This window comes from Hippopotamus amphibius, chromosome 10 (genome assembly GCF_030028045.1).
Source record: "Hippopotamus amphibius kiboko isolate mHipAmp2 chromosome 10, mHipAmp2.hap2, whole genome shotgun sequence".
NCBI classification, from domain to species: Eukaryota; Metazoa; Chordata; class Mammalia; order Artiodactyla; family Hippopotamidae; genus Hippopotamus; species Hippopotamus amphibius.
In genome coordinates this window covers 23,088,606-23,113,625 of record NC_080195.1, presented here as the reverse complement: position 1 = coordinate 23,113,625, position 25,020 = coordinate 23,088,606, and the positions used below count along the sequence as shown (strand labels likewise).

The 25,020-nt window shown below is 39.1% G+C and overlaps 1 protein-coding gene across 1 annotated transcript; it reads right to left on the bottom strand.

Annotated features, from left to right (window-relative positions):
* Positions 1 to 2,561: 2,561 nt before the first annotated feature.
* Positions 2,562 to 24,028, bottom strand: DCTN6 (dynactin subunit 6). The gene is made up of 7 exons (XM_057697178.1): positions 23,923 to 24,028; positions 17,121 to 17,185; positions 8,639 to 8,744; positions 7,192 to 7,280; positions 5,863 to 5,910; positions 4,706 to 4,848; positions 2,562 to 3,135 (listed from the first exon to the last, which is right to left on the bottom strand). Exons 1-7 carry the CDS (start codon positions 23,943 to 23,945, stop codon positions 3,037 to 3,039), a joined length of 573 nt encoding a protein of 190 aa, XP_057553161.1. The 5' UTR covers positions 23,946 to 24,028; the 3' UTR covers positions 2,562 to 3,036.
* Between the last annotated feature and the right edge of the window lie 992 nt (positions 24,029 to 25,020).

Sequence of the window (25,020 nt, the reverse complement as noted above, 5' to 3'; positions counted from 1 at the left end):
CACGCTCATCAATAAACAACAGCCCTTCCTAAAGCTTCCCCACAATGTGGGGGCCCCTAAGAGATGCTGACGGTGCACTAGGGAGGAACCCCGGTGGAAATGATGTATGTGTCTGTGTGTGTGCTGGCAGTTTTAGAGCATGAACAGAAATTCTTGGATGCTCCTCCCTTCAAAAGGTGGAGCCTAATCACTCGCCTTGAGTGTGAGATGGACTTAGTGCGCTGCTTCTAGCAGATAAAATGCAGTGGAAGTGGTGGTGTGCAACGTTAGAGACTAGGTCTTTCCTCGCTTGGATCTGGAGGAAGCCAAAGGATGCCAGCTGCCCTGTCATGAGAACCCTCGGCAGCCGAGTGGAGAGGCTCGTGTGTGCAGAACTGAGGCCTCCTGCCAACAGCCATGCGAGGCGGCCACCTTGGAAGTGGACCCCCCCAGCCCCAGTCAAGCCTTCAGATGACTGCAGTCTGGCTTGAGTGAAATCTCATAAGGGACACTGAGCCAGGACCACCAGCTGAGTCACTCCTAGATGTGACCTGAAGAAACCGTGTTCATTGTTCTAAGCTGCTATATTTTAGGGTAATTTTCTACACTGCACAGATAAACCACTACACTGTGTGTTAATGGATGAAGTGAAGAAGACAGGGGGGTAAAGTACCTTTTCTAGACCTGATAGTTCACCTGGTGAAAACTCACCATCTTAACCCGAGAACTATCACCAAATTGCTATGATAAAATTGTTTTTCTTCTCCCTGCTTATGTCACCCTTTTTATGTCACCAGCATGTCAGGATTTGTGCCACCACTTAGCATAATTGCCTAGAATACCTGTGCTGAAGTTTGGGCATTGAAAGCAGCCTCGGTGAGACAGTCAGTCTCCTCAGTGAGACTGTTACTAGGAGAAGGCTGGGGGCCTGGCTATGGGGAAGCCCCAAAGAGTAAAGACTGCAATAAACTATCTGGGCTTTCTTTGTCCTGAAGGGTCATAAACTATTTTACTAGAATATTCAAAACTCACAGACTAAACTGACAGACATGGAGACAGAACTACACAAACTGAATTCACACAGCACTGATGTATAAATCAGAAAGCGTCTATATTTACTATGTGCAGAATGGAATTCTGATGCTCTCGTACAGAGGCCCCCTTTCCCTGAATGACAGCCCAGAGGCCGTACCAGTGATCAGAAGGTGGCTGAGTTGAGCTTGCCGGTAGAGGCCAAAGCGGCCAGTCTTGCGCTATGTTCTTCCCAAGCCACAGCAAGTCTTGATAAACTGCACCTGAAGCAGAGAACACCCCTGGTCACTGAGTGGCTCACATCTCTTGGGTTCAGCTCCTCGCCTCTGTGGTTAACACTGTATTCACACTGTCACATTTTGTTTCTCTAAACTCTTGGTAAATTGACATTTTCTGTTAACATTTTCTTCCCTCAAACGAGTTAATAGCAATTAGAAGCCACCGTGTACCTGGGAAACGTTGAGGGTCTTCTCATATGATGACTTTACTAGTTTGACTCTCTGGGGATATCTTATTACCAAGTCTTCCGGAGGGATCTCACTGCTGTCTTCACACACTACCTGTGTAGTTTGGAGCACGGAACACTTACTAGCACAGCAGAGCTTGCCCAGAGATACTATTTCAGAACTGGCCCAGCATTTCAAGGGCAGTTTTGTAATTTCTGATCTTTTATCTTGAAATTTTCATGATCAACAAAATCCTAAGTTGATCATCAGGGGTTGAAAAATGAATAAACAGCAGGTATCAAAAACAGGAAATTTATGTGACGTTCTCCTTTTTCAAACCACTATATGTTGTAGCACAGTTTTGTAACTTGAGTCATGAATATTCTTTACCAAAATCAAGTCATTCACATTTGGAACAAAGGCTAATTTGTACCAGTCAATTTCAGAAATTCAAAAATAGTTTTTTACTATCCACAATTAAAAATTAATCTTGTAATAACTTACAACGGAAGAGAATCTGAAAAAGAATACATATATACGTATAACTTTGCTGTACACCTGAAACACAACATTGTAAATCAACTATACTTCAACAAAAAAAAATTACGTTTCAAGAGAAAATATTTTAGCATTTAATATCTTAGTATTAATCTACATCTACTGATTCAAAAGTTAAAAAGTGTGTCCCATTAAATGCATGCACTTGAATTATTAAAAAAAATTTAAGAATTACACTAATATCCTCAATATTTTGTCCATCATGTAATTAGGTAAATAGAATTATGACAAGGTCAATAATTAGTGGTTAGTAATATGCCAAAATAATTTCATATACTTATAAATACATCAAAATCTCTTCTAGTTTCACTGTTCTCAGAAACCTAAGAATATCACTCAATGGTAATTTATTTGCCCGTTTTCATCAGACATCATTCTTTTTGATTTTGTATTCTACTGAAGACATCTTTCCCTGATTACTTTTGTTTTACTAAAGAGAAAAAGAAATCTTTTCCTTGGAAACAAAATGAAGTCTAAATTAATTCAACAGCTGCTGAGATTTCACCTGAAATTTTAAACAGCTACAAATCTACAAAAGGAAGAGAGAAACACATTAGCTTTAATATACGGCTAGTACACAATAAAAATTAAAAGAGCTATTTTGGGAAAGTTCATGCAAGTAGAAAAACTGATTAAAGTATATTCACTAAAAGTCCTGTCATCATCAACATTTTTATTTAGTTTAGTAAATGCCAGAATATAAATACATAACAGTATGTTCTTTCTTATCATGGGTAGTCTTTCATATAACTAAAATTCATGGCCAACATTTTATATAACAAAACAACACAGAACAAAAACTCTGTAAATTATCAGAAATGGGACAAGGACATCAGAAAATAATACATTTTATATAAATTATAGAGGACAGTTACAATGAAAATCTATTACTTTCCTAACTCAATTTTACAAGATCAAGTTAACATGTATTATTCTGTGGACTGCTAAGAGTGCATAAACACTGGCTCTTTCAAAAGAGAGTGGTCAAAGACAAATGTTATCTTGATGTCACATATTGTTCTTAGTTCTTAACTGGAGTTGAGCTTCCTTTCATAGTCTTCTTTAGGTGGTGGTAGTTTGGCAAGATTTTCATCAGGAAATCCAGCTGTAGTGTCTGGGGCTAAAAAGATAAGAGAATTAAGAACTGACCAGCAGAAAGCAAAGTTAAGAGTATCAGGTAGAAATGATTATCACTATGCCATGGAATTACAGGTGAGTTTCACTGATGTGTTTTCTTTTGGCAGCCCTGCACAGCATGCAGGATCTTAGTTCCCTGACCAGGGATCCAGGGATTGAACCCGTGCCCCCTGCAGTGGATCCCATTCACTGATTTTTTTTTTGCTTCTGTTTTTTCAATTTACAATGAACATACATTAACTTTGGTAATAAGAAAAGGCCAAAAAATTTTACATGTAAAAATATGTTAATCAGTTTTCAACCTTGCTTTTATAGATTTCACCTTGGCCTCTAAGTAGTGAAAAAGTTCCTATTACAGTAGAAAACATAAGTAAAATACCCCAGTACATGCTTTCTACACGACCTACAGAGCACACAGCTGTGGTACTCACCTATCTTCACTCTTACTTCCCTCACTGTACATCTCACTTGGGGTACTTGTGGAAATTGTGGACTTTTAGGCCCTTGCCCTAAGAACTTTGGTTCCAGAAGTCTGAGGGATCCTTTGTAATAAGGACCTCTACGTGAACCTTATGATCAGTAAAATATGGAAAACAGTATTGCATATATACCATTATGTAGTCAAGTTCAGACAGTCTTGCTCACTTAACTCTAATCTCCCTTAACTCAACCCCAGCTTCATTTCTCCCTCATCAATGCTTTTGCAGTTATGCAGAAAGATAGTGAAAAAAATACTGGATTTGTTCTTATTTCCTTTTTGGTCTACAGAAGAAATACTTGCTTATAATAATAGTAATAATAATAAGAGCCAAACATTACAGAATTACAATAACCCGGAAAGAACTGGAATTTTAATTTCTGATAAAATATGGCTAGGAATCAAAGTGCAAAATGTCTTGAAAAATACTCTCTTTGAGGGAAGGGAAAGAGGCTGGGTAATATACTGAGGGTGCCAAGCTCAAAACTTCAATCAGAATGTCTCCTGTCCAGAGGAAGCCCCAGAGGCCCTATCTTACTTATCTCCTACTCTACCATGGAACTCCAAATACATACTTCCCATTAGTCTTGGTTATTAGGAGGGGACAATTTCTCATAAGCCAGGAAAATATCTAAATATACTTGCATATTCACAAGCTGTGTTTATTTTCAAAGTATCTATGTTAGTAAACTAACAGATGAACCCCAGTTGGGTATTCAGTATAAATTTCGTAGGTTCATTCCTTACCCTTGAAGGTTGGTATTTTTAGGAGTAAATCAGTATAGTTTGTAAGGCTTGGTGATGCACTTCCGGCGAAAATACATAAGACTAGGAATAACATCCCTGGATTTTCTTTTCCCATAATCAATGTGTCATTGTCATCTTTGGACATATTTCTGGTATTAACTTAAGGACTCAAAAATTGCAAAGAAATTATAGTCTTAGGAATGTTTCTCTGTTTTAATTATTTGCTTTTTAAACAGCAGACTTACTGCCCCATTAAAACAATTATGTGGCATTTTGGGAAAATGAGCAGCCCTAGAAAGGACTCTTTTTAAAAGAGAGGCTCCAGTACCTGTGGTCGCTCAGTCTGCACCCGACGAAGGCAGTCTGTGCCATAGATCACTGTGTTCTCAGGGATGACTTCGAACGTGTTCAGGTTGCAACAGGCCCCGATGATGCAACCACTTGTCAATATTACGTTTCTGCCTACATATGCTGCAGGAGACACACAGAGAACTACTATGTAAGACACCCAATGACTAGAACACTATTTTTTTCCTAAGATGATGCAAATATAAAAATACAAACTGCCCTTAAGAAAAATATTAAAGAAAACACTTCAGTCCAGAGTTTGTACAGCAGAGAGGCAGGCACCAGACTAGTTAGTATTAAGTGGATTCAAAACAGAGCTCTGCTGCTATTTGTGCGAACTTGGACAAGTCCCTGTAAATTCTCTGAGCAAGTTTATCTATAAAAGGGAGATGATCCTACTTCACAATTTGCTGAAAGAAATGAGATAATAAATGCAAAGTGTAGAGCACAGCTTTGACACAGTAATTATACAATAAATAGAAAATATCATCATCATAACTTGTAATCCCAATGAAATAAAAAACATTAAGTAGATTAACAAAAAGTCTAATTTTATTATTTAAAAAAAGAAGCATTTTCATTCATGCCAATCAAGGCCAAGAAAGGAAAGGCACTACTCTAAGGAAGTCTCATCATTCTGGTTTTCCTAGACAAGCTCTTGGTGCTCTTCCCAGCAGTGACGGTGACTCAGATGCCCCTCCTCCTATGATAAAGTAGCTCACATTCGTTTCTGATGGGCTAGGGGAAAGCAGTCCTGAAATTAACGAAAGCAAATTGCTAGAGAAACTGATTTTTTTTCTTTAATTCTACAACAACGTTAATCAACTAAATTACTGTTGACACTAGTTTTTAGTAGAAATCTTTTTCAAATCTTTCACCTGAAGTTTATGGTTTAATTTATCCTGATTTAAATGTACACAGCTGGAATTTTAATTTAATGTATTAAACACATTACTAGATTAGGTTTCTTAAAGGCAAAGAATTCATCTCACAGCTATGTTAGCCCACTCCCAACCATGCCTTTCTCCAAAGCACACCATTTTGCCATGGCTTGCTTGTACTTAGGCTGTTTTCCAGAACACCACAAAGAAAAAGGAGGTAATCAGTTTTTACAATAAAGTTCCAAACATAGCTTACCTTTTGATTCAATAACATTATTATCTCCTATTTTCATGGCTTGGGAATCTGCAAGCCAGAGTTAAGCAGACTTTGTGAACATGTTCATCTTTTTTCCTACTAATCCACTCTGTCCTTATCTTGCACTGGGGCAGGGACAGAGGCATGGGAGGGGCCCCACAGGCTGGCCTGGCCAGAACTCCTTGCCCAGGGCAGTCTGCAAGTAAAGTTTTAATCTTTAAATAGAAATACAGTATCTTGAAGTATAAATAAATGACTTCTATTTTTTTTTTTAAGAAATGAGCACCTTATACCCCAATTTTATGAGTAAGATTTTCACAATTGTTTTAGGAAAATTAAAACTATCTAACACCCAATCACTTAAAGATAACACTGTTAATGGCTTGATATATCTTTATGTAAATATATGCAATTCCCTTTATATAACTGGAAATCAAACTGTATAAACTTTTGTAGCTTGCCTTATTCAGTTCACTTACATTTGAAAGCATTACTCCATACCCAAAATCTTTAAAAACATAATTTTAAGTGACTTCTTAATGGTTCTCGTCGTCCACTTAATGATTGCAGCTTCATATATTTAAATATTTTCCTATTGTTAAACCTTTAGATTTTCTCCTTGAAGTAGTTTCTATTATAAAATAATCTTCTGCTGACATCATGAAAAGATTTTACTATCTTTTTAGAGTATGAAGTCAGCAAAGGCACTAGTGATTCACGGGGGGGAGAAAACAAAAAATGAAATAATTTCCTCCCCATCTACCATTTCCTTGCATCAGACAACAACATACTGTCAACCTAAAACTATACAGGAATTGAATGGACAGAGCTGTGGTTCTTAAATCAGGGCTGAAGCCAAGATTACTCCTTCATGTCTACTGCGCCACTCAGTCACTGTAACTGCCAACAAGATGTAACAACAGGAGCAAGATGGTTCCTAAAGATGAGTGTGTGTGTGTGCGCACGCGTGTGTATGTACACCCGAAAACAGCACACTTCCTTCACTCTATTGCGTTATTCAATGACACAGAGGGGATAATTTTTTTGATATACTGTAAATAAGTTATTTCAAAGAGCTGGATGGCCTAGTCCTAAAAACATAATTTATATATATATATTTATATATACACATAATACATATTACATAATATATTACATATTATATATAATTTTTATGTATTATATGTAATTATGTATATGTATGTGGGTGTATATATATATATAAAAATAAAAGTATTTGATAGATAAATTATGACAATTTCTACAGAGGAGATCTGGGTACCAAAAGACAGCTGGGAATGTTTTATCTTAAATTATTGCAAAGGATACAACACCCAACTTCAAACACATTATTGGTGCCAATGAGCATAGGTTTGGGTTCTGGATCTTCGGTATCAGGAGTGATGGTATCAGGGTGACTATAAAAAGAAGAGACAAACTGTCAAAAAGTCAATAACGCAATCAGCAATTCTGCTTTAGAATTTGGGTTCATTCTTTCAACTTTACTTCTATCAAGCTTAACATTTGTAACAATGTAAGTAATTTCTTAATCCAAGTGAATTATTTATCTTCTATGCTGGGGAAGACATGATTCTGAGTTGAGAAAGAACTACTGAAATGTAAAGAAGTCACAGGTGTGCACAGAAAGTCAGCCTTCCTTTGTTTATTTTTTAAACTCAAAGCCCAGGGAGCCTTTCCCAGGACAAGGGAGAAAAGATGCTGGCTAGACTTTCAGTTTGTTAAACTGGAATCAAAATCATGCCTAACTTGAAAAATTTCCATTCCTAATAACCACTCAAGATTGTGAAAGGTAAACAATAGTCAAGTAAAATAATCATTTTATGCTGTTAGGTGGTTAGCTGAAACATGTGTAACATAACATGTTTGTGGTCTAAGAGGAGGAAGCCATTTAAAACCGGGGCTTTATCTCTGACAGCTGAGTTACTGCAGAATATAGCAGTTGTTAACTGACTTACACTAAAGGTGCCAAAATATATTTTAAAAAGAAACTGCTTAATATAGTGAGAAACTCCCAAGTCCTAAGTAAGCATTAAGACAAACCAATCTCTTTATCACAGTTAAATATTTTTCCAAGGTCTTTATTACAAATTCCATACACTGTTACTATATATTAGGTATAAGCTTGAATTTCCTGCCAAAATTTTATCTAGAAAGCTTTACAAATGCTTATAAAAATTTCATCGGTATTACAGTCTAGTTCACTAAGATCATGTACATACATGTTCTAATAGTTTATAATTTTTTTAATCTTTAAAGTTCAAAAACTGCCTCTAGGACCCCCAACTTTTCAGATATAACTGAGTTAGCCCCACAAGGCATATGGAAATACGTATCAGACTTAAGTTCACATGTCCAAGTGTGAGTAATAACATGGCTGCGAGAACCAAGAAATCCGCCTGGAAGACTGTCTGAGGCAGTGAGCACAGCACTGGGCTGCTGGGGGCGTCCTCAGGAAACGTCCGCTTAAGGAACAGAAGAGGCTGTCGTATGTAAGGGGAAGATCATCAGGCCGCAAGTCGGAGATTCTAGTCATCTACCTCCGAGCTACCTCACCTTGGACAAGTCTCTTTACCCCTCTGGTCTTCGGTTTCCTCACTTACTAATGACTTGTGCTGAAAAAGATCCTCCGTGTTTTCCTAGCTCTCAGTGAGCTTTCCAGATGTCTGCTGTAAAAGCTCCCTAGAGATGGGGCTGAAGTGAATGGAAATGCTCTCCGTGGCACCTGGTTCAGAGCATCTGTAAGAGTCTTACTCACGCATTTATAATGAGCGCCTGTTCTTCTATTAGGTTACCTTCGCCGATCACTATGGGCCCGGCTTCCGCAATGATTCGTGCTTTAGGGTGGATCACTGTCCTGGGTCCTGTTAAAAGTATGGCGAAAAGAAATTACTTGTGGAGGCTGTGCTTCCAAGAAGGCTGCTGGGAGGACTGTTTCCTAAAGAAGGTGCCAGGCATCACACCAGGCACGTTACAAATGCTATCACTGTCGCTCATGCCAAATCTCAACCTGAGGTGAGTGGAGACAGCATAGGCTCTGCAGCCAGATAGCCCAGGCTCACCCTCTGTTTTGAAGCCTCTGTTATCTCGGCAGTGAAATGGGGGTGGCGATAACACCAGTCTTGCAGGGCTGTTGTAAGAATTAGATGAAATTATGTTTGCAGACATAGTATTCTGGCATGTAGTTGGCAATAAAAATTAATTCCCTTTCTTCCTTTCCCTCATAAAGGTAAGTCTTTCTTTGCTTACAACGCTGGTGCTTTCTTATGCTGGTGAACCACATGACACTCTCTCATGCCGGCGTATTACAGAATTAGTTCTTTTATTAAGGGATTAAGAGGAAATATGGGCGGGATGAGAGTTAGAAAATATGGAGACTAACCTTAGCTTTGTTTTGCTGTCACCATCCCTACTAGTCTAGCGTATGATTTTAACCAGTTGAAAGGGGTAAAGGTCAGGCAGAGGAGGGAGCCCAGCATGGTTACCAGAGTCCTGCGACTCTGATAAAGGGAGAGCTGAGGCAGTGACTCCAGTCTCAAGTCCAGGGGCAGCAAGGGCTCTCATTGCGCCCCTTCACCACCGGGGTGATGCAGGCACTGCGCTGCCTAGACTCAGCGCCGGTTCTGGACTGTGACATCCCCTCCCCCGCTCTATTTACCCAAAGGCCTAGCATCTGGGTGATAATGAAACCACTAATGAGAAAACGTCATCTCACTGCAGCCGCTCCCTCCAACACCCGCCCCACCCACCCAGACCAAGGCCATTTTCATGTGTAAACAAGTGGACAGGAAGTAACTGACTCTAAGTAAAAGAGGGTGGGCAGAAGTGCTGCAGAAAGTAGGAAGGGAATCAGGAAGATGACACTGTCCATGGAATTCAGTATTCGATTGTTTTAATAAATCACATTAATAATTTATTCAATAATCATCATCTGCTTGTGACAGGCAAGATGCAGGGCTGTATGTTACAGGGAAACAAGAGGGAATGCATGCTATTTCTGCCCTTTTGAGCTTGTTTATCTTGAAAATTGGGAATACTTAACATGCTCACTCAAAAATGTATTAAAATAAATAAAGAGGTATTGCTGGTGCCCAGAGAATTGGAAGGAATCTCAGTGCAGCTTATTTTTTTCCCTAACAATGAAGAGCTTGGGATTGCTACAGAGGGTGGGGTCAAAGGAGTGGCTTTGTTATTTCTGTCACCTCTGGCTCCCCAATCCTCAGCTGCTAAAGCACAATTTCCCTGGCAATTCTCCTGTGCAGGACAGGAGCTTTCAGAATAGAAGATGGGCTCACTCAGATCCCTGGGAAGCTTCTCGAGGCGACCATGACTGACCACGTGTGCCTTTTTCCTTTGCTAAAAACACACACACACACACACACGTTTATAAGAGGAATATATGCTCATTAGAAAAACCTCAATCAAAGCCAAAAGTGAAAGATCCTAGAGGTAACCATTCTTAAAAGTTTGGAGTATAATATTCCAGACTCAAGTACGGCTGTATACTTAAAATCTGTAAATATCACTGTATATATTTCATTAGAAAGTTAAAAAATAAATTCAACCTGAAGGTGAAAAACTATGAATTACAAGTACATACTTTTTAAAAAAAACCGAGGAATAGTTATTCTGCAATTTGATTTTTGATCTAATAAGTCATGGTGATTTTCCCATATAACTACATCTAGCTGGCTATTCTTTTTAATGGCTGAATATTATTTCACATCATATTAATACATCATAATTTATTTAACCAATCCCTTAATAATGGGCATTTACAAGTTACCTCTTTTGGGGAGAGCTGCTAAAACAATGCTGAAACAACACTGGATTCCTTTGAAATAAGAAATTTCTTACAGGTCTTCTAGCCGTGTGAACCAATTTAAATCCGTAGTTTGCACAATACCAGATTTACACTTTACGTCAAAATTTTCTATGATAAAGGGACACGATATTTCTATTTTAGGTTCTTTATAATTAAAGCCCCAGCTAGCACCCCACCCCCTGTCTAGAAAGTCCAGGCTCTGGCCTTTATCACTAAAAAGCTGTGCGCTTAATCTCTCAAATGCCTCAGTTTTCCCATCTATAAAAAGATGAGATCTGTGATAACCCACCTCACTGGGCTGAAATGCAGATTATATAAAATGACGTTACAAAGGGAGATCACAGTTCTTCACAGTGGGAGGTTCATCGCTGTCTGATACTAAGAGCTAAGAACTTTATCACAGTAAACAAAATAACTCCTCCTGGTCTGAGAAAAGAAGAAAACTGCTTTTCTTCCCTGATACTCAGGTACAGGGGTAAAACCTCCTTTTAACCAGGAAGGAAAATTCTTCACCATACTGAAAGACAGTGAAAAAAGATTAATAAAATTTTTCCATTACTGGCATTAAAAAATCTGACAGGAAGAAGAGATCATCACGGCTGGGCCGGAAAGCAGGTCCTTTGCCACAGCTGGATAAGTAGCCAGAGGCACTAGATATTCTGCTGGTCCTCAGGCTCCAGCTTTTGACAACAAGCAGTCTTGCAAGAAGCTACCTGAGAAAGGGCTAGTAAGACAAAGGTACCACTGGGACCTGAGTTTCCTTAAAAGCTCCTCTAAAGTACAGCTTTTGAAAACAACTGGTGCTTTCAATTTCCCTTTCAAAAATAATATATGTTAATTATACCCAAAAAACCCCAGAGATGAGCCCACATTTTTTAAAAATTACATAATTCCAAATCCCATGTCTTCTCACACAATATTTTAAAATAATGCTAGAGCTATTTTATCCAGGTGTTTTATTACTGTTATTGTTTTTATCATTATTAATAAGTTTGTCAGTAAATAACTGGAAAACTGGTTATAAATCTAAGGGCCTTGTCCTGGGATATGAAGCATTATAAGAGACCTGTGAGCAGCGTCGGTGAGACCTGTGTTTAAGACAACACCCCCACCTGGTGGCCGCACTGCCAAATTACAAGTCTTGGAGTTCTGGGGCTGAAATGACTTGGAAGGTGAAACAATATCTACTTCTGAGTTGTGATGTTAACAGCAAGGTCATGCGTGACAATAAACTGAGTAGTTTCCCTTAACCTCCTGTAGGTCTTTTTTGGGCAAATACTAGAGAGGTTAGTATGCATATATGAACTGCAGGATATGTGACTGTTAAGACTTAGGTTTGGTGAACTCCTTACAGGAAACTCCTGACTCCGGTGAGTGACACTTTGTCCCTGCGCAGCGCTGGAGGTCGGCACCAGACAGCTGGGCAACCCGAGCACTAGACCCAGACCTGGGCAGTGACCGCATACTGAAATGTGAGTATGGTCTGTTCCACGCTTTTCTGCATGCAAGAGGCACTTTTACCTAGAATGGGTCTGAATTCAAACCAAGTTGAAGGGTCTTGAGGTTAAAATGTTTTAAAAATAAAAATCTGTCACCATGGAAAGTTTTTTTAAAAGGCTGTTGCGAACTTTCTTGGAGCTCTTTCTGGCAGGGTAATTTGTATGTTTTCTTACCAAATGTGCTGAAACCCAATTTGGCTTATCTCCTTGTTTGGATAAATGTGTCTAGAGTTGGAGCTGCCTTACTGGCTGATGAATTATTTTTCTAAATGTTGGCTGGACTTGACGCAACCTAGCCAGAAAGACATTCCCTGCATCAAATTTCCATTCCCCTCATTTAGTAAAGGGCATTTTCCCCGTCTATCTTTGCCACAGAAAGCAATCTTTGTGGACATTTTCATATGTCAATAAATACTTCCAAAAGCCACAAGGTCTTTTTTGAAAATGAAAACAATTCCTTGACCTGTAAGCTGAAGTAACTTTAAGAACTACTTTATATTTGATGAATTAATTTCTCATGTCAAAGCCACTGTTCTGCCTTATTGAAAAAGATTTCCATAATGTACATACAAGACTTACACGTTATAAACCAACGCTACCTCAATTAGAAAAAAGATTTCCACAATAAAAGGGAAGCTTTTGATCAATATTAAAAACTATAATGGAAAGAACAACAGAATAAGTGGGACAAAGTGCTTCCATCACAAAGCTTTGCCACTGTACCGAGTTCTGCCTTCACATTACAATGTCCCACCAAGCCCTGTACCAACCCCAGGAGTCTGCCTTCACCCTATAACAGGACTGTGCTCAGAGCTACTTTTCTGAAATGTTTTTCAGCTTTCAAAACAAAATTTTCAGGATATAATGCATGGCCCATGAATCAAGGCAGTCTAATCAAAAATAGGTTTGATACCATGAAACCTTATTTATCCAAATTATAATTAATGAGAGAGCTGTTACTTTTCCCAAGGTCTGTTTCCTAGCGGCCTCTAACGAAAGGGGTCGGGCTCCAAGCAGAGCCACAGCCATAGGGTTTCTGGTTAAGGACAATACTTCAAAGCTTTGGACTAGTTTCTTTGACAAACCAAATACCTGATTTTCTAGGAAAACAGAAGATGAGGTTTAAAGTTCTACTAACTGAAACATAGTAAAGGGAAAAATTACTTTCTTCCTCAAATATCTCAGAATGGAATAATTTGGTAAAACTGTCCAGGGGATGGAAAATTATGCAAAACATCCTGAAAAATCTATTAATTAAACTACACTTGAATTTATTGCTACTTAACCCAAAAAACAGAGCTTATTAAGTGCTCAAATCTCCATATCTACACTGTAACAAAAAAGTTATATTAGTTATTCTGATAAATTAAGCAAAAACAAAAAAAGCCATAAATTGAAAAATACTCCATTGACAGAGGAATAGATAAAGTTGTGGTATACATATACAATGGAATATTACTTAGCCTTAAGAATGAATAATGCCATTTGCAGCAACATGGATGGACTTAGAGATTAGCATACAAAGTGAAGTAAGTCAGACACAGACAAATATTATGATATTGCTTGTATGTGGAATCTAAAAAATTGGTGCAAGTGAACTTATTTACAAAACAGAAACAGAGTCACAGATGTAGAAAACAAACTTATGGGGGAAAGGGAGGGAGAGGGATAAATTGGGAGATTGTAATTGACATATACACACTACTATGTATAAAAGAGATAATTAATAAGGACCTACTGTACAGCACAGGGAACTCTACTCAGTACTTTGTAATGACCTATATGGGAAAAGAATCTAAAAAAGAGTGGATATATGTATATGTATAACTTATTCACTTTTCTGTACAGCAGAAACTAACACAACATTGTAAATCAACTATACTCCAATAAAAATAAATAAAAAATAAGTTTCCCTAAGAAGAAAATCCCACAAAAAAACACAAAACACACACACAAAAACATGGTAGGGAGGGTGAGTTGTAATCATATAACATCTCTACTCTCTGTTTTGATTTAACTTTATATCTCCCAGGAGCGTTTTTTTTTTTAAGTTCTTTATTGGAATATAATTGCTTTACACTCTTGTACCAGCTTTTGAGGTACACCGAAGTGAATCAACTGTATTTATACATATATCTCCATATCCCCTCCCTCCCGCGACTCCCTCCCGCTCTCCCTGTCCTCCCAGGAGCTTTTTTTTTTTTTTTTTTTTTTTTGGGCACACGGGCTTAGTTGCTCCGCGGCATGTGGGATCTTCCTGGAGCTGGGATCGAATCCGTGACCTCTGCATTGGCAGGCGGATTCTTAACCACTGCGCCACCTAGGAAGCCCCCAGGAGCTTTTTAAATCTGATGTATTACATGGGAAAAATGAATTAATAGTACCAAAAGATTAGAGATTATTTTATACCAAATATAACAATGATAGAAATGACTATCTAAATACCAAAACTGGAAAATTCCCATATTTATATGTGAAATTAAAAATAAGAAACAGGCACAATGAAAATGAGACAAGAATTGTGGAACACAGAACACTGGGTAACTGTGTCACTTCTGAATCTTTTCCTTAATTTTAAAAATTAAGATGTTTCTGTAAAGAGCAAATTTTCTTGTTTTAAAAAACTGGGGTCAAAAATAAACCCAACGAATATTAACTTAGATCCATTCTGTGATAAAATTTCAAATCACTAGTTTAAAAAAAATTATTACCATTTCTCATGCTATAATCCATCACTGAAAATCTGTGTTGAACAATCATTTTATATTTTAACCATCAGAGTTGTGTACAATCAGCTGAAGATCAGCTTTCATGAAAAGCAGATTTAAATACTGTATTTCTTTACATAATATCAACATTTAGGGACGGCACGAGGATAAGAGGGATAAAGAAAGGGGAGGAGCACAAAGAAATGAAAGACAGAGGGAGAACAAGAAAGGGAGCGCTGATTCCTGAAACCCCCAGGCCCCAGTCCTATGCAGTGGCCCAGCTCTTCTTTTCACAGCATAAAGCAGTTACTGCTACTCTAGGAAAGCTTCTGCAAGGACAGGACCTGTTATTTCAAATCTGAAACATACACACACACACACACAAATATGTACACCTGCTGTGTGTACATTTATGCCTGTAGAGATATCCATATCATCTATATATCTACTACACAGTAGATACTGAACACATTGTTTAAAGCAGGGAAGAAGCAGAAATGAGAGGGAAAGTATATAATTATTTCAGTCTTACTTTCCTTCTAATTATAGAATACCTTATAAGCTAATATTAGATGTTATTCCTTGAATCCTGATGAAAACCATAAAAACACTAGAATAAAAACGCAGAGGAACATTTTGATACACATGTGGCTATCATCATTTCTCCTCATAGAAAGCTTACAAGTGGTTTGAGTTAACAAAGTTAATGCAGCACTAGAAAGAAAGAGTTACCTTCTAAACTTTGAAATTCTGTCAATTTAACATATTATAATTAAATAAATCCAACCTGGCAAATTGCTAACGATGTCCCACAATACTGGCCCAATCCTAACCGGTTTTATAAGATGTGATGCCTGAAGTGGCTGGAGGCTTAGACTCACTAATATTAAAAAAATGTTTTTTCTTTTACAGACACTGTTGGTGTAAGGGAACAAGTCATATTTTCCCTCTGAAAGTGTGCTTAGAGGCCGGTAAGGATGGGCTCACATTAATAAAGCTACCAGGGCACCACGTCCAGTGAAAACACAGGTAAAAGAACTAGAATGTACTAAAATGTGCGTTTGGGGGAATTTAATCATGTTCATATAAGCAAGTTGCCACATGTTAAACCGTTTATTTGGATTCAATGTTGGACTTCACCTCTAACAAGGCTACACTGACTACAGTGCAATTAGCCAATGTTTATTGAATGCTTACCATACGTTAGGTCTTGGGCAATGATTTTAACAAATATTCTTATTTAATCCTCCAGAAACCTGTGAGGTTAAAAAACAAAACAAACAAACAAAAACTCCTAAACTTCTGAGGGGGGCACTCCTATTTTACCTCTGACAAAAGCTGCTAACTGCCACCAAATATCCATTCTTCCCCTTTTCCCTGTAACAGAAGCCAGTAAGGCGGCAGCAATGTGTCCAGTTGAGACTACATCTCCCAAGCCTCCTCTGTAGCTAGGTGGGTCCATGAGACCAAGCCCAAGACAAAGGACTGTGTGGAACTTCCAGGAAGCCTATTTAAGGGGAGCTGACTCCACTGGGAGGTATAACCCTCTGTCTCCACTCCTCCCCTTTCTTATCCAAGATCACTCTTGGTGCTCCAGCCATGACATCCTGGCCTGCAAGGCTGGAGCTCCCAGATAATCAACGGACAGGCCCTGAACTGCCTACCTCTGGGCTTTTTATATAAGGGGGTAATTCTTTGCGTGTTAAGCCACCACTACAAGCAGCTGAACCTAATTCTGATACACACAATTACACAGATGGGGAAAATGAGAGAGATTAAGTGATATGCCCAAAGTAACCCAGCAGGTAAAGAGCAAGGGTGCTACCCCAAGTCCGTGAGACCCCATGGTTTACACTCTTAATAGAATGCAAGCTCTGTGAAGGCAGTACCTTTGTCTGCTGTGTTCACTGCTAGGTCCCTAGTGCTAGCACAGGGCCTGGCACATAGTAGGTACACAATAGCTGGCTCTCGGATAAATGAATGACTATTATACTGTCTCATTAGTTTATCAGATAGGAGTTTAAATACAGACTCCATCACACTAAATTCTTTTAGAAATAATAAACACTTAGAGAAATACTCTGCTTTCTCAATAATATTAAGACATCACTCAAACATAGAAAATAATACCTAATGAATTGCAAAGCACTGAAATAAATTAAATCACACCAATTCTTGAGAAACAACACGAACAGGCTATTTTCTTACCTATAGTTACATCACCCCTGATCTCACTCTCTACGCACACAACTGCTCCAGGTGCAATCTTCACACTGTAGGGAAAAAAAGGTAACATTCATCACGGATAAGGTTTAAAAATATTGTTACAGAAGCTATCCTGACACTGCAATGAAAAAAAGGTTAAAACGAACTGATGGAAAAATGAAAAGTAAACTGTAAGATTTAATATATTATACACTTCTCAGGTGACACACCATCCACTGAGCTAAAATCATTTACCACGTGTTATTAAGATGCTTGAGAGGAAAACAGGCTTTGGACTCTTTTTAACACCAACATTGTTCCTAAACACCAAAAAGCTCAAGACAACCTAGATATCCATTAGTAGGGAACTGGTTAATAAATTATGGTATAGTATGAGCTACTATACAGCATAAAAAAGAATGAATAATAGGGTATATAAAGAGTTGGAATAATCTCCAAGCTACACTGTTAAATCAGAAAAATATCAAAGCCAGAAGATGGACAGTAACATGCCAGTATTTTGGTTAAAAGGAGCAAAAAGTATGTTCATTCAAAATATTTAACAACCAGCAATATAATATTAATATAGAAATCAATGTAGAAACTTAAAATTTACAAATATTCCTATTTATTCTCTACGTACATGATAAAACTGCTGATCAAGTGATATAAATTATAGTGCAAATTATTCAAAAAATTAATAATTTCCAAACAATTAATGTTTTTGATATTCTGCTGTGATCTTTTGCTGAACACAGCTGAAACCAGCTAAATGCTGCCCTCGCTGAGCCATAGGCTGACATGAAGAGCTGCACCAAATGACTTCCCCATTAAACTGGTAGTCATTAAGTAACTCGCAGTCATAATTAATTATTTTTCTTAGGAGTAATGATATTATTCATTAAATCTGCTCTCAAGTTTCTATGAAATAGTGATACCATTTCAGATATTTTTTACTTTATATCTGTGTGGATTTTTCAAAATTTTGACTTCCAGTTGTTCATTGCAAGTATATAGGAAAACAATAATTTTGTATACTGACCTTGTATCTTGCAACCTTGCTAAACCCACTTAGTGCAAGTAGTTTTGTAGATTCTCTGGGATTTTCCATGTAAACAATTTTGTTGTCTGTGGATAGGGACAGTTTTATTTCTTCTTTTCCAATCTGTATTTGTATTATTTCTTTTTTTCCCTAATTGCCCTGGCTAAGACTTTCAGTGTGATATTAAATAGATGAGTGACAAAACCAGACATCCTTGTTGTGTTCTAGCTCCACAAGGTAAACAAATCCTATCAAAGTTTCTTCTAAGACATGAACTTTGCATTTTAAGTAAATTACTAAAACCTGGTATGTAAAAGAGTTGAAGTTTTCTTGACCAATATGTTACAGCCTTAATTTATAAATTTTCCAAAAAGTTTTCTCATTTCAGCAAATATCATATTTAAATAGTTATATCACTTACAACCAGCAAGAACCAGAAATCTAGAGTGCAATGATTCACTCATATCAAGTTCTATAAATATGTATGTATGTTCATGTATGAAAATATGTGCTTATTTTTAACACATAGTAGATACTGTAAACAAATTTAATGGTACTTTCTATTTGTTTTTCATGTCATTTTTGGATACTTCTTTGATTTTAAAAAACGTTATTGCAAAGTTTTTTCTCAAATGTTTTACTGTGAAACAGATTCACATACTTTTAAAATTTATCCTCCTTGATGACTGCAAATTTTCATTATATGTAACATGAACCTAAACAAGACAACGTTACCATTCTAATAAAATACTGAAGTGTTTAGCACATTCAGTTTTTCTGATAGGACTTTGAGCATCATTTACAACTGGTGCAACCTGTACAGCAGTACTAGTGTGTAACCGCTGAATATTTGTATTTGGTTGAATATTTCCAAACTATCTCTGGAAGAACAGACAAGAAACAATCAATAGTCACTGCCTTCAGAGAGAGGAGCTGGGGAGCAGCGACACAAGGGTAGATGGAAGTTTTCATTATGTACCATTTTTTTAATTGTTTGCATTTTGAATCACACAAATGCATTACCTATACAGTAAATAAATAATTAAATAATTGATTAAACTTTCTTAAGACCAGGTGCCAAAGAGGTCCTGGATATGTTTCCATAATCAGGGTAAAACTTTATCCCCTTTCTATAAAAAGTCCCCCTCAAATCATAACGCCTAAAAGTGTCTTCCCTCTTTATCTAAAAACACATTCATGTAACTCATAAGTGTCATTTAATGAACTTAGACTCCTTAGTTTCCCTTTAAGACCAGACTTTCTGTTCTTTAAATCATTTCTCCCATTGCTTCAGCAACAAACCTCTTTAACCAAGGATAAAATTATTATTAATATCACTTCTCATTACTTTCAGTCTCCAATAAACTGCTATCACAAATAGAACCTGCTTACACCATATTCACAATGGGGCATGGGTTAGAGTATTTCCAGACCACTGTTTATAACTGTTCTGTGTTATCTTACACCCAGGACGCTTGATACCATACTAGCAGAAACATGACACAAGTCAATGGAGGGAAGAAATGAAAGGCTGTGTTATGAAATAAATGTGAATACTTGGAATATTCAACATGGTTATATTCTGGTCCACTTCTTACATTAGTTTGTTCAGGGTGATGAGGTGTTTTGCTTTTCCTTTGATGACACCTATCCAATGATGCTGCTGCAGCTGTAATTTAACTGAGACACTAGGACACTTCTGGTGGCACTATCAGGACACCTCTTTGAAATTACTGTACCAATATGCATCAGTAATCATAAAAATATTCATAATGTGTGACCTAGGAAATCTATTCCTGGAGCTCTATCATCAAGAATTCATTAGGAGGAAAACATATATGCCCAAATTGGTCATAAGGTTATTTAGAACAGTGAAACATTGTCAGTAAGCTTAACAGCCATAAAGGGGGAGAGGCAGTGAAACAAAATATAGCCACCAACTTACTGGAACACTAACAATAAAAACAAGGCAAAACTAACTTTTTACAGAAAGTCTGCCCACCCCTGGTCTACATGGACAACTTATCTCTCCTTCCAAAATACCACTAAAACAACAGTAAAGGAATAAAATAAGTATTATTCTGAAAGAGCAAAGAGCAAGGGAGAGGAGGTAACAGCAGATGAAAGATGTCAAGACTTTCACAACACTGTAAACAGCAGGAAAAGAGTCACCAGCTTGGAGGCACTAGGTACTAGGGGAGGGGACGTAAGGCAAAGGGGATAAATTCCAAGCAGTCAGATGTCTGCCCTCCTCCCCCATCCTCAGGGGCACAGCCAGGTGATGACTGCCCCTCTGTGAGGTGCTGTGCTTAAGGTATCAGGCCAGGGACAAGTGAGGATAACGGGCAGAACAACAGTGAGACCACCAGCGCCCCTTTCGCATGTGCCTCTCTGGCCTCATACTGAATTTCAGGCAGCAAGGAGATGATTCTTTTCCACAGGAACTACCAGATATTGTGAGCTCAGCCTCCTGCCTGACTTGCTCTACCCTGAAACACATCAGAGGACAAGCCTAATGCATATACCTGGAGCTCCCAGGTGTTTCATTCTCGTGCTCAACAATGGACAGAATGGACAGAAGGCCATTATCAGATACATCAGGAAAGCCTCCAACTAAGAAGGAAAAAAAAACAAAACAAACAGGAAAAAGAGAAAAGTTTGAGGAAACAGTTAATTCAGAGTAGTAGAAGAAAACATTAAAAAAAACCCTATAATTGAGAGAAATGAGACACTACTTCATAAAACAAGACAGAAGCCTATGAAAATGGAACAGAGTCTAAGAAAGAGGTTCTAGGAATAAAAAACATGACCAATATTTAAAATTCACTAGAATGATGGAGGTTAAAAAAAGAGCTCTCCCAGTAAGTAGAACAAAATGAAATAAAAGAGAGAAAAGGCAAGACAGTTAGAAAACCAATAAAAGCAATCTCAAAAGGAGAAAAAAGAAATATTAGTGGAGAATAAACTATGAAAGAATAATACAAGAAAATTTCCCAGGACAATGGCTATCAATCTCAACTCTGAAAGGACTCAGTGAATGCAAAACACTCATGCCAAGTAACATTATCACAAAATTTCTGATAACTATAGAAAGGATCCTCAAAAGTTTCCAGGGCTGGGGGGGGGGGGGGGGGGGGGGGGTGGAATAGTCACACACAGAGGGGAAGAAATAATCAGAATGGCATCAAATTCCTCTAGGGCAATACTGGATACTAGAAGACCAGCAAACAATCCCTGCAGAAATCTGAGTGAAAACTATGTTTAACCTAGAGCTGTTTATCCAGCCAAACTAGCAATCAACTACAGAAGGAAAATACATTTTTAAACTTGCAAAGACTAAAACAAACAATCTCCTATGCACTCTTTATTAGAAAGCTACTGAAGGATGTATGTAGCTAAATAAAAGTAAACTGACAGACAAGACAGATTCTAGAAACAGAGGCTCCAGCGTGCAAGGAGAGAGAAACTTCACCATAATAGCTGTGCATCAGTCTTAGAGAGCAAAGTTGACAGAGGACTTCAAAGGGAAGATTTCTAGGAAAAAAGAAAAAAAAAAAAAAAAACAGATTATGTGATGAGCATTTGGAAAAAATATTATGAGGCATGTGACACATTTGTTGGGAGATCTGAAAAACATCAGTGCATAGAAAAGTAAGAAAATGAAAAATGAAGTTATTTGGTTACATTTTAGATGAAGTCAGTTTGAGGTATCCACGGAGAAAGACCCAGTATACTCAGATCTGGAGCCATGAGAGAGTTCTAGACCAGAAATACAGATCTGAAAGTTAGCCGGGTACAAACTCTATAACATGTTTCTCCATCATTCACATTCCAGAATCCTCCCAAATAGCCCTAATATAAATGCAAAGTAACACCAAAAATAAATATTTTAAAAAATCACCACTACCTTACTAATGTGGAAAACTAAAAAAACACATGCAAGAATTTTTCTTCTATAAATTTCTGTGAACAAATTTTCCTACCACAAAGTATTTTTAAAGCTTTCAGTAAAAAGAATACCTATCAAACCAAAAACTAATAATCCCTGGGTCTATCTTCAAGAAATGTTGTCGACATTAGACACAGCTACGTCTGTTTACATCATTTTGACAGGCACTGACTTTCTACAGGGCACAAGTTAATAAAATTTTTAAATAACCCATCTGGGTTACTACACGTCCCTTGTCTGCTGAAATCACAGAAAATATGTAACCTTTCTACTGAATAGGAGAAGAAAGAAAAAACTTTAGTGACATGGAGTAGAAAACAGAAACTATTCCAAACCTCTCATTTCCTAGATGAGGAAATTGAAGCCCACAGACTTAAAATTTCTTGAAGCAAAGTTCACTCCTGGGACATCATTATTCTACCACCAATCATTTCTGTTAGCCGAAAGGTTCCTGGAAACATGCTGTCGCTTTTGTTATTTTTTCTGTGACAGCTGACTGATGCTGCCCTTGAATGTACCACCATTTGTAAATGCTTCTTCTCTGATACTTTTCACTTAAAGTATGTGTGTGTTTAAATAAGCAATTTTATTAAGCCCTGGTCAAATAAGTTAACCTCTAAAAAACATCTCATTTTAGACATGATTTCCCATCCGTTTCCCATTCCCTCAGCCTCCCTCTCGCTATGATTTTTTTTTTATGAAAAATGCATTCTCTAACGTTTAACTTATCCTGGGCCAGCGAGAAGAGGAGACACTCAAAAGTGCCGTCTTCACCTATACGGCCATGGAAGAGGCTCCGGGTAGCGTGTGCTACCATCAGCACATTTCTTGGCGAGGCAGGAATAATTAGGCTCACCACTAGACCAATTAAAACCTGGTGCAAACATCTCCGCGTAGACCCCACCGCACCTGGGAGCGATGCTGCGGAGGGAGAAACAGGTAGCTGGGACAACGCTCAGCTGAAGACCGCTCAGCTGAAGACCTATTTACACTAACAATCAACACCAGCATCTCCGCTGCACACTACTATGCACTGCGCATAATATTCCTAGCAGACCTGTTCCTCTTTAGCTTATGAAAAAGATTACAGTTACCTGCCTCAATGGAAGAAAAACCTAAATGTTCATTGATGGCACCCAGAACAAGGTCTGTCGGTTTTTTTTCAGAGTCAGCAAAGGGTGCTCAACACTGCCGCTCTGGAGAGACAGTTTAACTTAAGCGTGTCCCCTCCCATCCCCACAGCGCCCAGCAAGGACCCCGCTGCAGAAGCAGCCTCAGGACCCCTCCCCGCGCGTCTACAAAGCAGCCAGTTCCGGCCCAGGCGCGGCCCCCTCGGAGTCCGCCTACAAACACACGCCGCGCCCACAACAGGCAGGAAGGGGCTGGGGAGCGGCCGGCACGCCCGCGGGCGTCGGGGACACACAGCAGCCACAGGCGGCCGCAGAGCCGTAAGAGCTGAAGCCCCTCCGCGTCCCGGGCGCGGGGCGACGCCCTTCTCCCCTTGCAGCCTCGTCCGAGGCCGCTTCCGCGCAGGCGCGTAGCGGGGTCAGGCCGGCGAGGCCGCGGAGGGGCCCAGGACCAGACCCTCCCACGCCCCGCTCAGCCTCCCCGCTCGGCATCCCCTCCCGGCCCGCCTTACCCCCACCCCCGTTCCGTCGCCTCCTCCCTCCGCGGACGCCAGGTCTGGGCCTCAGGAACCACCTGGGCCGGGCACCCGGGATAAGACACCATCTAAGTCTCCACCACAGGCGGCCAGGAGCAGGTTCCAACCCTGCGGAGAGCACAGAACCGGCTTTTTTCAGACAGCGACCCACCTCTTTTGAGTCTTCTCCGCCATGGTTTGGGCCCTGTCTCCAGTTGGATCTACACAACCGCCTGGGCAAAGCGATGATCTCTACGAGCGATTGCAGAGCCTGGCGGGATCGGGAGGGGGCGGAGCCTGGGGCTGCTCGCGTGGGGGGGGCGGGGCCGGCTCGGGTTGAAGGTTCCGCTCAGCTGGGCTGAGAGGGCTCGTGCTAGGGGGCGGGCGTGGCCAGCAGTTGATTTCAGCGTAATCCAGGGATCGATGGACTCGGATTTAAAACCGTCGTTTAGTCTGATCCATCCCACGTCATTGTGACCTCATTATACCCCACTGTTCATTCTCAGTCTCCTTTCCTTAAGGATCGTCCTGCTAAACCCTGAGCCCTTTTCCCTTTCAGTGTGAGCTCGTTATTGCCATGAATTAAGCACCCTCTACCTGCTGTCTTTCTCGGGTTAATATCTCTAATTCTGTCCTCCTTGCGGAGCTTCACACCTGATTATTCAGTTGCCTACTTGACGTGTCCACCTGGATGCCTCAAGGTCTAATGAAACCTAAAATGTTCAGAACAGAGCTTTTGACTTACGCCCTTGCGCTCTCTCCAAAGGATCCAAGTTGGTCCTTTGATCTTTCTCAGGGAAGGAGTCCACCATCCACCCAGTTGTTGCTCAAGCCAGAAACTCAAGAGTCATCCTTGGCAGTCCTCACCCCTCCATATATAAATCACCGGCAAGTTCTGCGGGGCCTACCTCTCATTCTCACACTTTGCCTCATTTACTCTACCATCTTTCTAACCTAATCTCCCCCTGTAGTCTGCCCCTTCCACCCTTGACCTCTAAAATCACACCCGCATCCAAGCCACTCTCCTGTAGCTAAAATCATCCTTTAAAAACCAAATTGTTATAAAAACAGATGATTGAACTTGGTGTACCCCCAAAAAAATAATAAATAAATAAAATTAAAAAAAAAAAACCAAATTGTTGTTTCACTTCCCATTCCTTTTAAAATCCAAACTCTTTTCCATAACCTATCACTGGGCTTGATCTAGCCCCTGCCTACTTCTCTCTTCTTTACTTTCATGTTCCTCTTTCTCTAATCACACTTTGTCTCC